The sequence below is a fragment of the Hyperolius riggenbachi genome, chromosome 2, assembly GCF_040937935.1.
Source record: "Hyperolius riggenbachi isolate aHypRig1 chromosome 2, aHypRig1.pri, whole genome shotgun sequence".
NCBI classification, from domain to species: domain Eukaryota; kingdom Metazoa; phylum Chordata; class Amphibia; order Anura; family Hyperoliidae; genus Hyperolius; species Hyperolius riggenbachi.
In genome coordinates, this window is record NC_090647.1 from 3668507 (window position 1) to 3687041 (window position 18535).

General features: G+C 46.4%; 1 protein-coding gene across 3 annotated transcripts in view; it reads right to left on the reverse strand.

The window, feature by feature from the left end:
• The window catches only part of DNHD1 (dynein heavy chain domain 1), a 445323-nt gene that overhangs the window by 329672 nt on the left and 97116 nt on the right, over positions 1-18535 (reverse strand). For all 3 annotated transcript variants that reach the window (XM_068266455.1, XM_068266454.1, XM_068266453.1), the window contains exon 8: positions 2235-2459. In XM_068266455.1, coding sequence (XP_068122556.1) covers positions 2235-2459 — 225 coding nt within the window. The remainder of the gene's footprint in view (positions 1-2234; positions 2460-18535) is intronic.

Consider the following 18535-nt stretch of genomic DNA (forward strand, 5'->3'; position numbering starts at 1 on the left):
TATTGCAGTTTTAGAGCAGGTGCAGAGACTAGCACAAAATTGATACGTGGGATGGAAGGTCTCACTTACCAAGAAAGGTTAGATAAACTGGGTTTATTTAGTCTAGAGAAAAGACGCCTTAGAGGGGATCTAATTAACATGTATAAATACATCAGAGGGCAATATAATAGCTTGGCGGATGAGCTTTTTGTCCCTAGGCCTTCTCAAAGGACTAGAGGACATGAGCTGCGCATGGAGGAAAAACGTTTTAGCCATTTATTTAGGAAAGGGTTCTTTACAGTAAGAGTGGTTAAGATGTGGAATGCATTGCCACAGGAAGTCGTTATGGCAAACTCTATACCTGCATTTAAAGGGGGCTTAGATGCTTTCCTTGCGTTGAAAGACATCCATGGCTACAATTACTAGGCTATGCCTAATGATGTTGATCCAGGGATTTTATCTGATTGCCCTCTGGAGTCGGGAAGGAATTTTTCCCTTTAGGGGCTAATTGGACCGTGCCTTGTAAGGGTTTTTTCGCCTTCCTCTGGATCAACAGGGATATGTGAGGGAGCAGGCTGGTGTTGTGCCTTCCTCTGGATCAGCAGGGATATGTGAGGGAGCAGGCTGGTGTTGTGCCTTCCTCTGGATCAGCAGGGATATGTGAGGGAGCAGGCTGGTGTTGTACTTTGTTCTCTGGTTGAACTCGATGGACGTATGTCTTTTTTCAACCCAAATAACTATGTAACTATGATGCTCTCCTGCCTCCCTGCTCCTCACTCACTGCCAAACTCCTCACACAGCACAACAAGCTGCTTTTCCGCAATGATGCTCTCCTGCCTCCCCCTCCTCACTCACTGTCAGACTCCTCACACAGCACAACAAGTTGCTTTTCCCCAATGATGCTCTCCTGCCTCCCCCCTCTTCACTCACTGTCAGACTCCTCACACAGCACAACAAGTTGCTTTTCCCCAATGATGCTCTTCTGCCTCCCCCTCCTCACTCACTGTCAGATTCCTCACACAGCACAACAAGCTGCTTTTCCCCAATGCTGCTCTCCTGCCTCCCCCCTCCTCACTCACTGTCAGATTCCTCACACAGCACAACAAGCTGCTTTTCCCCAATGCTGCTCTCCTGCCTCCCCCATCCTCACTCACTGTCAGACTCCTCACACAGCACAACACGTTGCTTTTCCCCAAGGATGCTCTCCTGCCTCCCCCCTCCTCACTCACTGTCAGACTCCTCACACAGCAGAACAAGCTGCTTTTCCCCAATGATGCTCTCCTGCCTCCCCCTCCTTACTCACTGTCAGACTCCTCACACAGCACAACAAGTTGCTTTTCCCCAATGCTGCTCTCCTGCCTCCCCCCTCCTCACTCATTGTCAGACTCCTCACACAGCACAACAAGCTGATTTTCCGCAATGATGCTCTCCTGCCTTCCCCTCCTCACTCACTGTCAGACTCCTCACACAGCACAACAAATTGCTTTTCCCCAATGATGCTCTCCTGCCTCCCCCTCCTTACTCACTGTCAGACTCCTCACACAGCACAACAAGTTGCTTTTCCCCAATGCTGCTCTCCTGCCTCCCCCCTCCTCACTCATTGTCAGACTCCTCACACAGCACAACAAGCTGCTTTTCCCCAATGCTGCTCTCCTGCCTCCCCCCTCCTCACTCATTGTCAGACTCCTCACACAGCACAACAAGCTGCTTTTCCCCAATGCTGCTCTCCTGCCTCCCCCCTCCTCACTCATTGTCAGACTCCTCACACAGCACAACAAGCTGATTTTCCCCAATGATGACCTCTTCACCTCAGTCTCCTCTGGCTTCTCCTCCTACTCTGAATGCATGCTGTTAGTTATAAACACACAATACAAACATGCCGCCCCTGTAATCTCTGCCACCTGATGCAAATGTTTCCCCTTGCTTCATGAGAGAACCGGCCCTGCAGGGCTTGGGCACCTGCCTAACCACCACACCCTCCCGGCTGGCCAGCACCCCTAACACCCTCACATGTGCCACACTGCCAACTCCCATGCTCATCCCCGCTGCACTACTAGAGGAACCCAGAGTTTAGGGAAGTACTGGTGAGCCGGCCAGAGGTGTCATCCCTCATGGCTAGATATCAGAGGAGTGATAAATCACAGACACAACCGGACGTTATGTATAAGATCCTGGAACAGAGGAGATCCTACATAAAGACATGCAGAATTCAGGCGGACTTTCTGCACATGAAGACATTCGGCCTCGTGTCTCACCTGGATGACATTCTGCACAAAGGACAGAAGATTCCCCCGGATGATACGGTGCAGGTTCTGGCAGATCACATGACCAACAAGAGAAGCAAAGTTCCCCAACCTATGCAGCCATGACTCCACCTGCTGCTGGCGCCTCCTACAGGTCTTCTGTGAGCTGAGCTTGGAGAGGGCTGAGCGAGCATCAGTCTGTGTGGTCTTCAGCAGGGCATAGGTGTCTTCCCTCACCTCAACAGGAGACAAGAAAGAGAGAAGCTCAGTAACCTGCCCACTGCCTAGCTTGTGTGGCCAACCAACATAGAAGACAGTGGAGTTTATAGGAGAACGTTGTGGTGGTGCCCTCAATCTATGTGGTCTTCAGCAGGGCATAGGTGTCTTTCCTCACCTCAACAGGAGACAAGAAAGAGAGAAGCTCAGTAACCTGCCCACTGCCTAGCTTGTGTGGCCAACCAACATAGAAGACAGTGGAGTTCATAGGAGAACATTGTGGTGGTGCCCTCAATCTATGTGGTCTTCAGCAGGGCATAGGTGTCTTCCCTCACCTCAACAGGAGACAAGAAAGAGAGAAGCTCAGTAACCTGCCCACTGCCTAGCTTGTGTGGCCAACCAACATAGAAGACAGTGGAGTTCATAGGAGAACATTGTGGTGGTGCCCTCAATCTATGTGGTCTTCAGCAGGGCATAGGTGTCTTCCCTCACCTCAACAGGAGACAAGAAAGAGAGAAGCTCAGTAACCTGCCCACTGCCTAGCTTGTGTGGCCAACCAAGATAGAAGACAGTGGAGTTTATAGGAGAACGTTGTGGTGGTGCCCTCAATCTATGTGGTCTTCAGCAGGGCATAGGTGTCTTCCCTCACCTCAACAGGAGACAAGAAAGAGAGAAGCTCAGTAACCTGCCCACTGCCTAGCTTGTGTGGCCAACCAAGATAGAAGACAGTGGAGTTTATAGGAGAACGTTGTGGTGGTGCCCTCAATCTGTGTGGCCATGAGCATCCTGGTCCTGTGTCTTGACCATCCCTAGGTGTTTGTCAGACATCTTGGTCTTGCCCCTTTCACCCCAGGTGTGCCTCATCTCTTGGTCTATCCCACTTTGTCTGCTGGATTAGTTTGGTCACTGCCTGGTTATGTTTCTTCTAGAGTTTGACCTCCCATTCCTGTCCTTATCTGTCTCAGTCAGCTGAGTCTGATTGGAGCTCTACAGTTCTGTGGCCTCCTGAAGTCTTTGCCCCGTCACCGTGATGTAAATCTATGGATATCTTCCCACATCCCAAAAACATGCAGAAATAAATTGGCTTCTCCCTAAAAACTGGCCCTAGACTACGATACATACAATACACAATACACACATAGACATAGGACTATGTCAGACAGGGACTAGATTGTGAGCCCCTCTGAGGACAGTCAGTGATATGACAATATATACTCAGAAGATGTCAGAGCTCTATAAATACTAAATAATAATAATAATGACAATATCTTGTATGTCTGATTTCTGGGAATATCCAGTCTCCATATCAGCAATTAGCTGGGTCAGGGTGGCACACACTTTCTTGGTGTCCAGGGTACATTGCCCAGGTGGTCAGACCACAAACAGCGAGAAAGTCCAAAGACGGTCAGCAGTGCAATTAACTCTTCATAAAACTCAAGTTCTTTCATCAACAGCCCAGAAGAAAACAGCTGAGCTGACAATTGTTCCAGAGCAGTAAAGGTCTCCTTCATCAAAGCATATTGTAGAGTAATACGGAAACAAGCTATGAGGGAGCCATACGCTATTAATATGAAAAATGTATTTATTAATTACCAAATAGAAAGCACCATCAAGATACCCCCCCCCCCCCCCCTACTATAAACAGGCAATGCATGGAGGCCTCTAGCAAAAACAGTCCACAGTGGGAGTGCACTCCGAGCCCAGGACTAGACAATTTCTTCAGGACCAACAATTGCTATACAATATCAGACAAGCAACGTCCAGAGGGAATAAAGCATGTCTGTTGCCAGCTCAACCCCGTGTGCTATTGATTGTGCATGCCTCTCCCTGGGGATGTCGCCACTGTTACTGACACAGGCAGGTGCTCTTGTTTAATGTAGGCTAGACACGTTTTCAGGCAAACAGTTCTAGTTACCCTCCTGAGGCCAGGTGTTAACTTGCTGTGACAATCCTATCATGCAGCTCTTACCGCTCCCTGCCGGGACATCCGCGGTGTGACCAACAGACCAACAAACTAGAAATGTTTGCCTGCAAACGTGTCTAACCTACGTTGAACAAGAGCACCTGCCTGTGTCAGTAATGGTGGCGACATCCCCAGAGGCGGGCACACAGGGTTCAGCTGGCAACAGACATGCCTCCCTGGCGTTCAACTTCCCCAGGATTTCTGGGCAAAAAGTGATCCAATAAATTTTGTAACTTTTTTTTCCTGTAACTTGCCACAATGTGTCAAGCAAGAGTCCAGTATACAGCGCAGGAGAGTAGTGATGTGTATGCATGTCAGTACTGCGAGGGTCTAGTATACAGTGCAGGAGAGTATTGATGTGTATGTATGTCAGTACTGCGAGGGTCTAGTATACAGTGCAGGAGAGTAGTGATGTGTATGTATGTCAGTACTGCGAGGGTCTAGTATACAGCGCAGGAGAGTATTGATGTGTATGTATGTCAGTACTGCGAGGGTCTAGTATACAGTGCAGGAGAGTATTGATGTGTATGTATGTCAGTACTGCGATGGTCTAGTATACAGTGCAGGAGAGTAGTGATGTGTATGTATGTCAGTACTGCGAGGGTCTAGTATACAGTGCAGGAGAGTAGTGATGTGTATGTATGTCAGTACTGCGAGGGTCTAGTATACAGTGCAGGAGAGTAGTGATGTGTATGTATGTCAGTACTGCGAGGGTCTAGTATACAGTGCAGGAGAGTATTGATATGTATGTCAGTACTGCGAGGGTCTAGTATACAGTGCAGGAGAGTAGTGATGTGTATGTATGTCAGTACTGCGAGGGTCTAGTATACAGTGCAGGAGAGTATTGATATGTATGTCAGTACTGCGAGGGTCTAGTATACAGTGCAGGAGAGTAGTGATGTGTATGTATGTCAGTACTGCGAGGGTCTAGTATACAGTGCAGGAGAGTAGTGATGTGTATGTATGTCAGTACTGCGGGGGCCTAGTATACAGCGCAGGAGAGTAGTGATGTGTATGTATGTCAGTACTGCGAGGGTCTAGTATACAGTGCAGGAGAGTATTGATATGTATGTCAGTACTGCGAGGGTCTAGTATACAGTGCAGGAGAGTAGTGATGTGTATGTATGTCAGTACTGCGAGGGTCTAGTATACAGTGCAGGAGAGTAGTGATGTGTATGTATGTCAGTACTGCGAGGGTCTAGTATACAGTGCAGGAGAGTATTGATGTGTATGTATGTCAGTACTGCGAGGGCCTAGTATACAGTGCAGGAGAGTATTGATGTGTATGTCAGTACTGCGAGGGTCTAGTATACAGTGCAGGAGAGTATTGATGTGTATGTATGTCAGTACTGCGAGGGTCTAGTATACAGTGCAGGAGAGTAGTGATGTGTATGTATGTCAGTACTGCGAGGGTCTAGTATACAGTGCAGGAGAGTAGTGATGTGTATGTATGTCAGTACTGCGAGGGTCTAGTATACAGTGCAGGAGAGTATTGATGTGTATGTATGTCAGTACTGCGAGGGTCTAGTATACAGCGCAGGAGAGTAGTGATGTGTATGTATGTCAGTACTGCGAGGGTCTAGTATACAGTGCAGGAGAGTATTGATGTGTATGTATGTCAGTACTGCGAGGGTCTAGTATACAGTGCAGGAGAGTAGTGATGTGTATGTATGTCAGTACTGTGAGGGTCCAGTATACAGTGCAGGAGAGTAGTGATGTGTATGTATGTCAGTACTGCGAGGGTCTAGTATACAGTGCAGGAGAGTAGTGATGTGTATGTATGTCAGTACTGCGAGGGTCTAGTATACAGTGCAGGAGAGTATTGATGTGTATGTATGTCAGTACTGCGAGGGTCTAGTATACAGTGCAGGAGAGTATTGATGTGTATGTATGTCAGTACTGCGAGGGTCTAGTATACAGTGCAGGAGAGTAGTGATGTGTATGTATGTCAGTACTGCGAGGGTCTAGTATACAGTGCAGGAGAGTATTGCTGTGTATGTATGTCAGTACTGCGGGGGTCTAGTATACAGCGCAGGAGAGTAGTGATGTGTATGTATGTCAGTACTGCGAGGGTCTAGTATACAGTGCAGGAGAGTAGTGATGTGTATGTATGTCAGTACTGCGAGGGTCTAGTATACAGTGCAGGAGAGTATTGATGTGTATGTATGTCAGTACTGCGAGGGTCTAGTATACAGTGCAGGAGAGTAGTGATGTGTATGTATGTCAGTACTGCGAGGGTCTAGTATACAGTGCAGGAGAGTAGTGATGTGTATGTATGTCAGTACTGCGAGGGTCTAGTATACAGTGCAGGAGAGTATTGATGTGTATGTATGTCAGTACTGCGAGGGTCTAGTATACAGTGCAGGAGAGCATTGATGTGTATGTATGTCAGTACTGCGAGGGCCTAGTATACAGTGCAGGAGAGTAGTGATGTGTATGTATGTCAGTACTGCGAGGGTCTAGTATACAGTGCAGGAGAGCAGTGACGTGTATGTATGTCAGTACTGCGAGGGTCTAGTATACAGTGCAGGAGAGTAGTGATGTGTATGTATGTCAGTACTGCGAGGGTCTAGTATACAGCGCAGGAGAGTAGTGATGTGTGTGTATGTCAGTACTGCGAGGGTCTAGTATACAGTGCAGGAGAGCATTGATGTGTATGTATGTCAGTACTGCGAGGGTCTAGTATACAGTGCAGGAGAGTAGTGATGTGTATGTATGTCAGTACTGCGAGGGTCTAGTATACAGTGCAGGAGAGTAGTGATGTGTATGTATGTCAGTACTGCGAGGGTCTAGTATACAGTGCAGGAGAGTAGTGATGTGTATGTATGTCAGTACTGCGAGGGCCTAGTATACAGTGCAGGAGAGTAGTGATGTGTATGCATGTCAGTACAGCGAGGGTCTAGTATACAGTGCAGGAGAGTATTGATGTGTATGTATGTCAGTACTGCGAGGGTCTAGTATACAGTGCAGGAGAGTATTGATGTGTATGTATGTCAGTACTGCGAGGGCCTAGTATACAGTGCAGGAGAGTAGTGATGTGTATGCATGTCAGTACAGCGAGGGTCTAGTATACAGTGCAGGAGAGTACTGATGTGTATGTATGTCAGTACTGCGAGGGTCTAGTATACAGTGCAGGAGAGTACTGATGTGTATGTATGTCAGTACTGCGAGGGTCTAGTATACAGTGCAGGAGAGTATTGATGTGTATGTATGTCAGTACTGCGAGGGTCTAGTATACAGTGCAGGAGAGTAGTGATGTGTATGTATGTCAGTACTGCGAGGGTCTAGTATACAGTGCAGGAGAGGAGTGATGTGTATGTATGTCAGTACTGCGAGGGTCTAGTATACAGTGCAGGAGAGTATTGATGTGTATGTATGTCAGTACTGCAAGGGTCTAGTATACAGCGCAGGAGAGTATTGATGTATATGTATGTCAGTACAGCGAGGGTCTAGTATAGAGTGCAGGAGAGTAGTGATGTGTATGTATGTCAGTACTGCGAGGGTCTAGTATACAGTGCAGGAGAGTAGTGATGTGTATGTATGTCAGTACTGCGAGGGTCTAGTATACAGTGCAGGAGAGTAGTGATGTGTATGTATGTCAGTACTGCGAGGGCCTAGTATACAGTGCAGGAGAGTATTGATGTGTATGTATGTCAGTACTGCAAGGGTCTAGTATACAGCGCAGGAGAGTAGTGATGTGTATGTATGTCAGTACTGCGAGGGTCTAGTATACAGTGCAGGAGAGCATTGATGTGTATGTATGTCAGTACTGCGAGGGTCTAGTATACAGTGCAGGAGAGTAGTGATGTGTATGTATGTCAGTACTGCGAGGGTCTAGTATACAGTGCAGGAGAGTATTGATGTGTATGTATGTCAGTACTGCGAGGGTCTAGTATACAGTGCAGGAGAGTATTGATGTGTATGTATGTCAGTACTGCGAGGGTCTAGTATACAGTGCAGGAGAGTAGTGATGTGTATGTATGTCAGTACTGCGAGGGTCTAGTATACAGTGCAGGAGAGTAGTGATGTGTATGTATGTCAGTACTGCGAGGGTCTAGTATACAGTGCAGGAGAGTAGTGATGTGTATGTATGTCAGTACAGCGAGGGTCTAGTATACAGTGCAGGAGAGTACTGATGTGTATGTATGTCAGTACTGCGAGGGTCTAGTATACAGTGCAGGAGAGTAGTGATGTGTATGTATGTCAGTACAGCGAGGGTCTAGTATACAGTGCAGGAGAGTACTGATGTGTATGTATGTCAGTACTGCGAGGGTCTAGTATACAGTGCAGGAGAGTAGTGATGTGTATGTATGTCAGTACTGCGAGGGTCTAGTATACAGTGCAGGAGAGTAGTGATGTGTATGTGTGTCAGTACTGCGAGGGTCTAGTATACAGCGCAGGAGAGTATTGATGTGTATGCGTGTCAGTACTGCGAGGGTCTAGTATACAGTGCAGGAGAGTATTGATGTGTATGTATGTCAGTACTGCGAGGGTCTAGTATACAGTGCAGGAGAGTAGTGATGTGTATGTATGTCAGTACTGCGAGGGTCTAGTATACAGTGCAGGAGAGTAGTGATGTGTATGTATGTCAGTACTGCGAGGGTCTAGTATACAGTGCAGGAGAGTAGTGATGTGTATGTATGTCAGTACTGCGAGGGTCTAGTATACAGCGCAGGAGAGTAGTGATGTGTATGTATGTCAGTACTGCGAGGGTCTAGTATACAGCGCAGGAGAGTATTGATGTGTATGTATGTCAGTACTGCGAGGGTCTAGTATACAGTGCAGGAGAGTAGTGATGTGTATGTATGTCAGTACTGCGAGGGTCTAGTATACAGTGCAGGAGAGTAGTGATGTGTATGTATGTCAGTACTGCGAGGGTCTAGTATACAGCGCAGGAGAGTATTGATGTGTATGTATGTCAGTACTGCGAGGGTCTAGTATACAGTGCAGGAGAGTAGTGATGTGTATGTATGTCAGTACTGCGAGGGTCTCTAGTATACAGTGCAGGAGAGTAGTGATGTGTATGTATGTCAGTACTGCGAGGGTCTAGTATACAGTGCAGGAGAGTATTGATGTGTATGTAGGTCAGTACTGCGAGGGTCTAGTATACAGTGCAGGAGAGTAGTGATGTGTATGTATGTCAGTACTGCGAGGGTCTAGTATACAGTGCAGGAGAGTAGTGATGTGTATGTATGTCAGTACTGCGAGGGTCTAGTATACAGTGCAGGAGAGTAGTGATGTGTATGTATGTCAGTACTGCGAGGGTCTAGTATACAGTGCAGGAGAGTATTGATGTGTATGTATGTCAGTACTGCGAGGGTCTAGTATACAGCGCAGGAGAGTACTGATGTGTATGTATGTCAGTACTGCGAGGGTCTAGTATACAGCGCAGGAGAGTAGTGATGTGTATGTATGTCAGTACTGCGAGGGTCAAGTATACAGTGCAGGAGAGTAGTGATGTGTATGTATGTCAGTACTGCGAGGGTCTAGTATACAGTGCAGGAGAGTAGTGATGTGTATGTATGTCAGTACTGCGAGGGTCTAGTATAGAGTGCAGGAGAGTACTGATGTGTATGTATGTCAGTACTGCGAGGGCCTAGTATACAGTGCAGGAGAGTATTGATGTGTATGTATGTCAGTACTGCGAGGGTCTAGTATACAGTACAGGAGAGTAGTGATGTGTATGTATGTCAGTACTGCGAGGGTCTAGTATACAGTGCAGGAGAGTAGTGATGTGTATGTATGTCAGTACTGCGAGGGTCTAGTATAGAGTGCAGGAGAGTACTGATGTGTATGTATGTCAGTACTGCGAGGGCCTAGTATACAGTGCAGGAGAGTATTGATGTGTATGTATGTCAGTACTGCGAGGGTCTAGTATACAGTGCAGGAGAGTATTGATGTGTATGTATGTCAGTACTGCGAGGGTCTAGTATACAGCGCAGGAGAGTATTGATGTGTATGTATGTCAGTACTGCGAGGGTCTAGTATACAGTGCAGGAGAGTATTGGTGTGTATGTATGTCAGTACTGCGAGGGTCTAGTATACAGCGTAGGAGAGTATTGATGTGTATGTATGTCAGTACTGCGAGGGTCTAGTATACAGTGCAGGAGAATAGTGATGTGTATGTATGTCAGTACTGCGAGGGTCTAGTATACAGTGCAGGAGAGTAGTGATGTGTATGTATGTCAGTACTGCGAGGGTCTAGTATACAGTGCAGGAGAGTAGTGATGTGTATGTATGTCAGTACTGTGAGGGTCTAGTATACAGTGCAGGAGAGTATTGATGTGTATGTATGTCAGTACTGCGAGGGTCTAGTGTACAGTGCAGGAGAGTATTGATGTGTATGTATGTCAGTACAGCGAGGGTCTAGTATACAGTGCAGGAGAGTAGTGATGTGTATGTATGTCAGTACTGCGAGGGTCTAGTATACAGTGCAGGAGAGTAGTGATGTGTATGTATGTCAGTACTGCGAGGGTCTAGTGTACAGTGCAGGAGAGTATTGATGTGTATGTATGTCAGTACAGCGAGGGTCTAGTATACAGTGCAGGAGAGTAGTGATGTGTATGTATGTCAGTACTGCGAGGGTCTAGTATACAGTGCAGGAGAGTAGTGATGTGTATGTATGTCAGTACTGCGAGGGTCTAGTATACAGTGCAGGAGAGTAGTGATGTGTATGTATGTCAGTACTGCGAGGGTCTAGTATACAGTGCAGGAGAGTATTGATGTGTATGTATGTCAGTACTGCGAGGGTCTAGTATACAGTGCAGGAGAGTATTGATGTGTATGTATGTCAGTACTGCGAGGGTCTAGTATACAGTGCAGGAGAGTATTGATGTGTATGTATGTCAGTACTGCGAGGGTCTAGTATACAGTGCAGGAGAGTATTGATGTGTATGTATGTCAGTACTGCGAGGGTCTAGTATACAGTGCAGGAGAGTATTGATGTGTATGTATGTCAGTACTGCAAGGGTCTAGTATACAGCGCAGGAGAGTATTGATGTGTATGTATGTCAGTACTGCGAGGGTCTAGTATACAGCGCAGGAGAGTAGTGATGTGTATGTATGTCAGTACTGCGAGGGTCTAGTATACAGTGCAGGAGAGTAGTGATGTGTATGTATGTCAGTACTGCGAGGGTCTAGTATACAGTGCAGGAGAGTAGTGATGTGTATGTATGTCAGTACTGCGAGGGTCTAGTATACAGTGCAGGAGAGTACTGATGTGTATGTATGTCAGTACTGCGAGGGTCTAGTATACAGTGCAGGAGAGTAGTGATGTGTATGTATGTCAGTACTGCGAGGGTCTAGTATACAGTGCAGGAGAGTAGTGACGTGTATGTATGTCAGTACTGCGAGGGTCTAGTATACAGTGCAGGAGAGTATTGATGTGTATGTAGGTCAGTACTGCGAGGGCCTAGTATACAGTGCAGGAGAGTATTGATGTGTATGTATGTCAGTACTGCGAGGGTCTAGTATACAGTGCAGGAGAGTATTGACGTGTATGTATGTCAGTACTGCGAGGGTCTAGTATACAGTGCAGGAGAGTATTGATGTGTATGTATGTCAGTACTGCGAGGGTCTAGTATACAGTGCAGGAGAGTAGTGATGTGTATGTATGTCAGTACTGCGAGGGTCTAGTATACAGTGCAGGAGAGTAGTGATGTGTATGTATGTCAGTACTGCGAGGGTCTAGTATACAGTGCAGGAGAGTATTGATGTGTATGCATGTCAGTACTGCGAGGGTCTAGTATACAGTGCAGGAGAGTATTGATGTGTATGTATGTCAGTACTGCGAGGGTCTAGTATACAGTGCAGGAGAGTAGTGATGTGTATGTATGTCAGTACTGCGAGGGTCTAGTATACAGTGCAGGAGAGTAGTGATGTGTATGTATGTCAGTACTGCGAGGGTCTAGTATACAGTGCAGGAGAGTATTGATGTGTATGTATGTCAGTACTGCGAGGGTCTAGTATACAGTGCAGGAGAGTATTGATGTGTATGTATGTCAGTACTGCGAGGGTCTAGTATACAGTGCAGGAGAGTAGTGATGTGTATGTATGTCAGTACTGCGAGGGTCTAGTATACAGTGCAGGAGAGTATTGATGTGTATGTATGTCAGTACTGCGAGGGTCTAGTATACAGTGCAGGAGAGTATTGATGTGTATGTATGTCAGTACTGCGAGGGTCTAGTATACAGTGCAGGAGAGCATTGATGTGTATGTATGTCAGTACTGTGAGGGTCTAGTATACAGTGCAGGAGAGTATTGATGTGTATGTATGTCAGTACTGCGAGGGTCTAGTATACAGTGCAGGAGAGTAGTGATGTGTATGTATGTCAGTACTGCGAGGGTCTAGTGTACAGTGCAGGAGAGTATTGATGTGTATGTATGTCAGTACTGCGAGGGTCTAGTATACAGTGCAGGAGAGTAGTGATGTGTATGTATGTCAGTACTGCGAGGGTCTAGTATACAGTGCAGGAGAGTATTGATGTGTATGTATGTCAGTACTGCGAGGGTCTAGTATACAGTGCAGGAGAGTAGTGATGTGTATGTATGTCAGTACTGCGAGGGTCTAGTATACAGTGCAGGAGAGTATTGATGTGTATGTATGTCAGTACTGCGAGGGTCTAGTATACAGTGCAGGAGAGCATTGATGTGTATGTATGTCAGTACTGTGAGGGTCTAGTATACAGTGCAGGAGAGTATTGATGTGTATGTATGTCAGTACTGCGAGGGCCTAGTATACAGTGCAGGAGAGTATTGATGTGTATGTATGTCAGTACTGCGAGGGTCTAGTATACAGTGCAGGAGAGTATTGATGTGTATGTATGTCAGTACTGCGAGGGTCTAGTATACAGCGCAGGAGAGTAGTGATGTGTATGTATGTCAGTACTGCGAGGGTCTAGTATACAGTGCAGGAGAGTAGTGATGTGTATGTGTGTCAGTACTGCGAGGGTCTAGTATACAGTGCAGGAGAGTATTGATGTGTATGTATGTCAGTACTGCGAGGGTCTAGTATACAGTGCAGGAGAGTAGTGATGTGTATGTATGTCAGTACTGCGAGGGTCTAGTATACAGTGCAGGAGAGTAGTGATGTGTATGTATGTCAGTACTGCGAGGGTCTAGTATACAGCGCAGGAGAGTAGTGATGTGTATGTCAGTACTGCGAGGGTCTAGTATACAGCGCAGGAGAGTAGTGATGTGTATGTATGTCAGTACTGCGAGGGTCTAGTATACAGTGCAGGAGAGTATTGATGTGTATGCAGGTCAGTACTGCGAGGGTCTAGTATACAGGGCAGGAGAGTAGTGATGTGTATGTATGTCAGTACTGCGAGGGTCTAGTATACAGTGCAGGAGAGTATTGATGTGTATGTATGTCAGTACTGCGAGGGTCTAGTATACAGTGCAGGAGAGTATTGATGTGTATGTATGTCAGTACTGCGAGGGTCTAGTATACAGCGCAGGAGAGTAGTGATGTGTATGTATGTCAGTACTGCGAGGGTCTAGTATACAGTGCAGGAGAGCATTGATGTGTATGTATGTCAGTACTGCGAGGGTCTAGTATACAGTGCAGGAGAGTATTGATGTGTATGTATGTCAGTACTGCGAGGGTCTAGTATACAGCGCAGGAGAGTAGTGATGTGTATGTATGTCAGTACTGCGAGGGTCTAGTATACAGTGCAGGAGAGCATTGATGTGTATGTATGTCAGTACTGCGAGGGTCTAGTATACAGCGCAGGAGAGTAGTGATGTGTATGCGTGTCAGTACTGCGAGGGTCTAGTATACAGTGCAGGAGAGTAGTGATGTGTATGTATGTCAGTACTGCGAGGGTCTAGTATACAGTGCAGGAGAGTATTGATGTGTATGTATGTCAGTACTGCGGGGGTCTAGTATACAGCGCAGGAGAGTAGTGATGTGTATGTCAGTACTGCGAGGGTCTAGTATACAGCGCAGGAGAGTAGTGATGTGTATGTATGTCAGTACTGCGAGGGTCTAGTATACAGTGCAGGAGAGTATTGATGTGTATGCATGTCAGTACTGCGAGGGTCTAGTATACAGTGCAGGAGAGTATTGATGTGTATGTATGTCAGTACTGCGAGGGTCTAGTATACAGCGCAGGAGAGTATTGATGTGTATGCGTGTCAGTACTGCGAGGGTCTAGTATACAGTGCAGGAGAGTAGTGATGTGTATGTATGTCAGTACTGCGAGGGTCTAGTATACAGTGCAGGAGAGTAGTGATGTGTATGTATGTCAGTACTGCGAGGGTCTAGTATACAGTGCAGGAGAGTAGTGATGTGTATGTATGTCAGTACTGCGAGGGTCTAGTATACAGTGCAGGAGAGTAGTGATGTGTATGTATGTCAGTACTGCGAGGGTCTAGTATACAGTGCAGGAGAGTATTGATGTGTATGTATGTCAGTACTGCGATGGTCTAGTATACAGTGCAGGAGAGTAGTGATGTGTATGTATGTCAGTACTGCGAGGGCCTAGTATACAGTGCAGGAGAGTATTGATGTGTATGTATGTCAGTACTGCGAGGGTCTAGTATACAGTGCAGGAGAGTAGTGATGTGTGTGTATGTCAGTACTGCGAGGGTCTAGTATACAATGCAGGAGAGTATTGATGTGTATGTATGTCAGTACTGCGAGGGTCTAGTATACAGTGCAGGAGAGTAGTGATGTGTATGTATGTCAGTACTGCGAGGGTCTAGTATACAGTGCAGGAGAGTAGTGATGTGTATGTATGTCAGTACTGCGAGGGTCTAGTATACAGTGCAGGAGAGTATTGATGTGTATGTATGTCAGTACTGCGAGGGTCTAGTATACAGTGCAGGAGAGTAGTGATGTGTATGTATGTCAGTACTGCGAGGGTCTAGTATACAGTGCAGGAGAGTAGTGATGTGTATGTATGTCAGTACTGCGAGGGTCTAGTATACAGTGCAGGAGAGTAGTGATGTGTATGTATGTCAGTACTGCGAGGGTCTAGTATACAGTGCAGGAGAGTAGTGATGTGTATGTATGTCAGTACTGCGAGGGTCTAGTATACAGTGCAGGAGAGTATTGATGTGTATGTATGTCAGTACTGCGAGGGTCTAGTATACAGCGCAGGAGAGTAGTGATGTGTATGCATGTCAGTACTGCGAGGGTCTAGTATACAATGCAGGAGAGTAGTGATGTGTATGTATGTCAGTACTGCGAGGGTCTAGTATACAGTGCAGGAGAGTAGTGATGTGTATGTATGTCAGTACTGCGAGGGTCTAGTATACAGTGCAGGAGAGTAGTGATGTGTATGCATGTCAGTACTGCGAGGGTCTAGTATACAGTGCGGGAGAGTATTGATGTGTATGCATGTCAGTACTGCGAGGGTCTAGTATACAGTGCAGGAGAGTAGTGATGTGTATGTATGTCAGTACTGCGAGGGTCTAGTATACAGCGCAGGAGAGTAGTGATGTGTATGCATGTCAGTACTGCGAGGGTCTAGTATACAATGCAGGAGAGTATTGATGTGTATGTATGTCAGTACTGCGAGGGTCTAGTATACAGTGCAGGAGAGTATTGATGTGTATGTATGTCAGTACTGCGAGGGTCTAGTATACAGTGCAGGAGAGTAGTGATGTGTATGTATGTCAGTACTGCGAGGGTCTAGTATACAGCGCAGGAGAGTATTGATGTGTATGTATGTCAGTACTGCGAGGGTCTAGTATACAGTGCAGGAGAGTATTGATGTGTATGTATGTCAGTACTGCGAGGGTGTAGTATACAGTGCAGGAGAGTACTGATGTGTATGTATGTCAGTACTGCGAGGGTCTAGTATACAGCGCAGGAGAGTATTGATGTGTATGTATGTCAGTACTGCGAGGGTCTAGTATACAGTGCAGGAGAGTATTGGTGTGTATGTATGTCAGTACTGCGAGGGTCTAGTATACAATGCAGGAGAGTATTGATGTGTATGTATGTCAGTACTGCGAGGGTCTAGTATACAGTGCAGGAGAGTAGTGATGTGTATGTATGTCAGTACTGCGAGGGTCTAGTATACAGCGCAGGAGAGTAGTGATGTGTATGTATGTCAGTACTGCGAGGGCCTAGTATACAGCGCAGGAGAGTATTGATGTGTATGTATGTCAGTACTGCGGGGGTCTAGTATACAGTGCAGGAGAGTATTGATGTGTATGTATGTCAGTACTGCGAGGGTCTAGTATACAGTGCAGGAGAGTATTGATGTGTATGTATGTCAGTACTGCGAGGGTCTAGTATACAGGGCAGGAGAGTAGTGATGTGTATGTATGTCAGTACTGCGAGGGTCTAGTATACAGCGCAGGAGAGTATTGATGTGTATGTATGTCAGTACTGCGAGGGTCTAGTATACAGTGCAGGAGAGTAGTGATGTGTATGCATGTCAGTACTGCGAGGGTCTAGTATACAGTGCAGGAGAGTATTGATGTGTATGTATGTCAGTACTGCGAGGGTCTAGTATACAGCGCAGGAGAGTATTGATGTGTATGCATGTCAGTACTGCGAGGGTCTAGTATACAGTGCAGGAGAGTAGTGATGTGTATGTATGTCAGTACTGCGAGGGTCTAGTATACAGCGCAGGAGAGTATTGATGTGTATGTATGTCAGTACTGCGAGGGTCTAGTATACAGTGCAGGAGAGTATTGATGTGTATGTATGTCAGTACTGCGAGGGTCTAGTATACAGTGCAGGAGAGTATTGATGTGTATGTATGTCAGTACTGCGAGGGTCTAGTATACAGCGCAGGAGAGTAGTGATGTGTATGTATGTCAGTACTGCGAGGGTCTAGTATACAGCGCAGGAGAGTAGTGATGTGTATGCATGTCAGTACTGCGAGGGTCTAGTATACAATGCAGGAGAGTATTGATGTGTATGTATGTCAGTACAGCGAGGGTCTAGTTTACAGTGCAGGAGAGTATGTCAGTACTGCGAGGGTCTAGTATACAGTGCAGGAGAGTATTGATGTGTATGTATGTCAGTACTGCGAGGGTCTAGTATACAGTGCAGGAGAGTACTGATGTGTATGTATGTCAGTACTGCGAGGGTCTAGTATACAGTGCAGGAGAGTAGTGATGTGTATGTATGTCAGTACTGCGAGGGACTAGTATACAGGGCAGGAGAGTAGTGATGTGTATGTATGTCAGTACTGCGAGGGTCTAGTATACAGTGCAGGAGAGTATTGATGTGTATGTATGTCAGTACTGCGAGGGTCTAGTATACAGTGCAGGAGAGTAGTGATGTGTATGTATGTCAGTACTGCGAGGGTCTAGTATACAGCGCAGGAGAGTATTGATGTGTATGTCAGTACTGCGAGGGTCTAGTATACAGTACAGGAGAGTATTGATGTGTATGTATGTATGTCAGTACTGCGAGGGTCTAGTATACAGTGCAGGAGAGTAGTGATGTGTATGTATGTCAGTACTGCGAGGGTCTAGTATACAGTGCAGGAGAGTAGTGATGTGTATGTATGTCAGTACTGCGAGGGTCTAGTATACAGTGCAGGAGAGCATTGATGTGTATGTATGTCAGTACTGCGAGGGTCTAGTATACAGTGCAGGAGAGTAGTGATGTGTATGTATGTCAGTACTGCGAGGGTCTAGTACACAGTGCAGGAGAGTATTGATGTGTATGTATGTCAGTACTGCGAGGGTCTAGTATACAGTGCAGGAGAGTAGTGATGTGTATGTATGTCAGTACTGCGAGGGTCTAGTATACAGTGCAGGAGAGTATTGATGTGTATGTATGTCAGTACTGCGAGGGTCTAGTATACAGCGCAGGAGAGTAGTGATGTGTATGTATGTCAGTACTGCGAGGGTCTAGTATACAGTGCAGGAGAGTATTGATGTGTATGTATGTCAGTACTGCGAGGGTCTAGTATACAGCGCAGGAGAGTAGTGATGTGTATGTATGTCAGTACTGCGAGGGTCTAGTATACAGCGCAGGAGAGTAGTGATGTGTATGTATGTCAGTACTGCGAGGGTCTAGTATACAGGGCAGGAGAGTAGTGATGTGTATGTATGTCAGTACTGCGAGGGTCTAGTATACAGTGCAGGAGAGTAGTGATGTGTATGTATGTCAGTACTGCGAGGGTCTAGTATACAGCGCAGGAGAGTAGTGATGTGTATG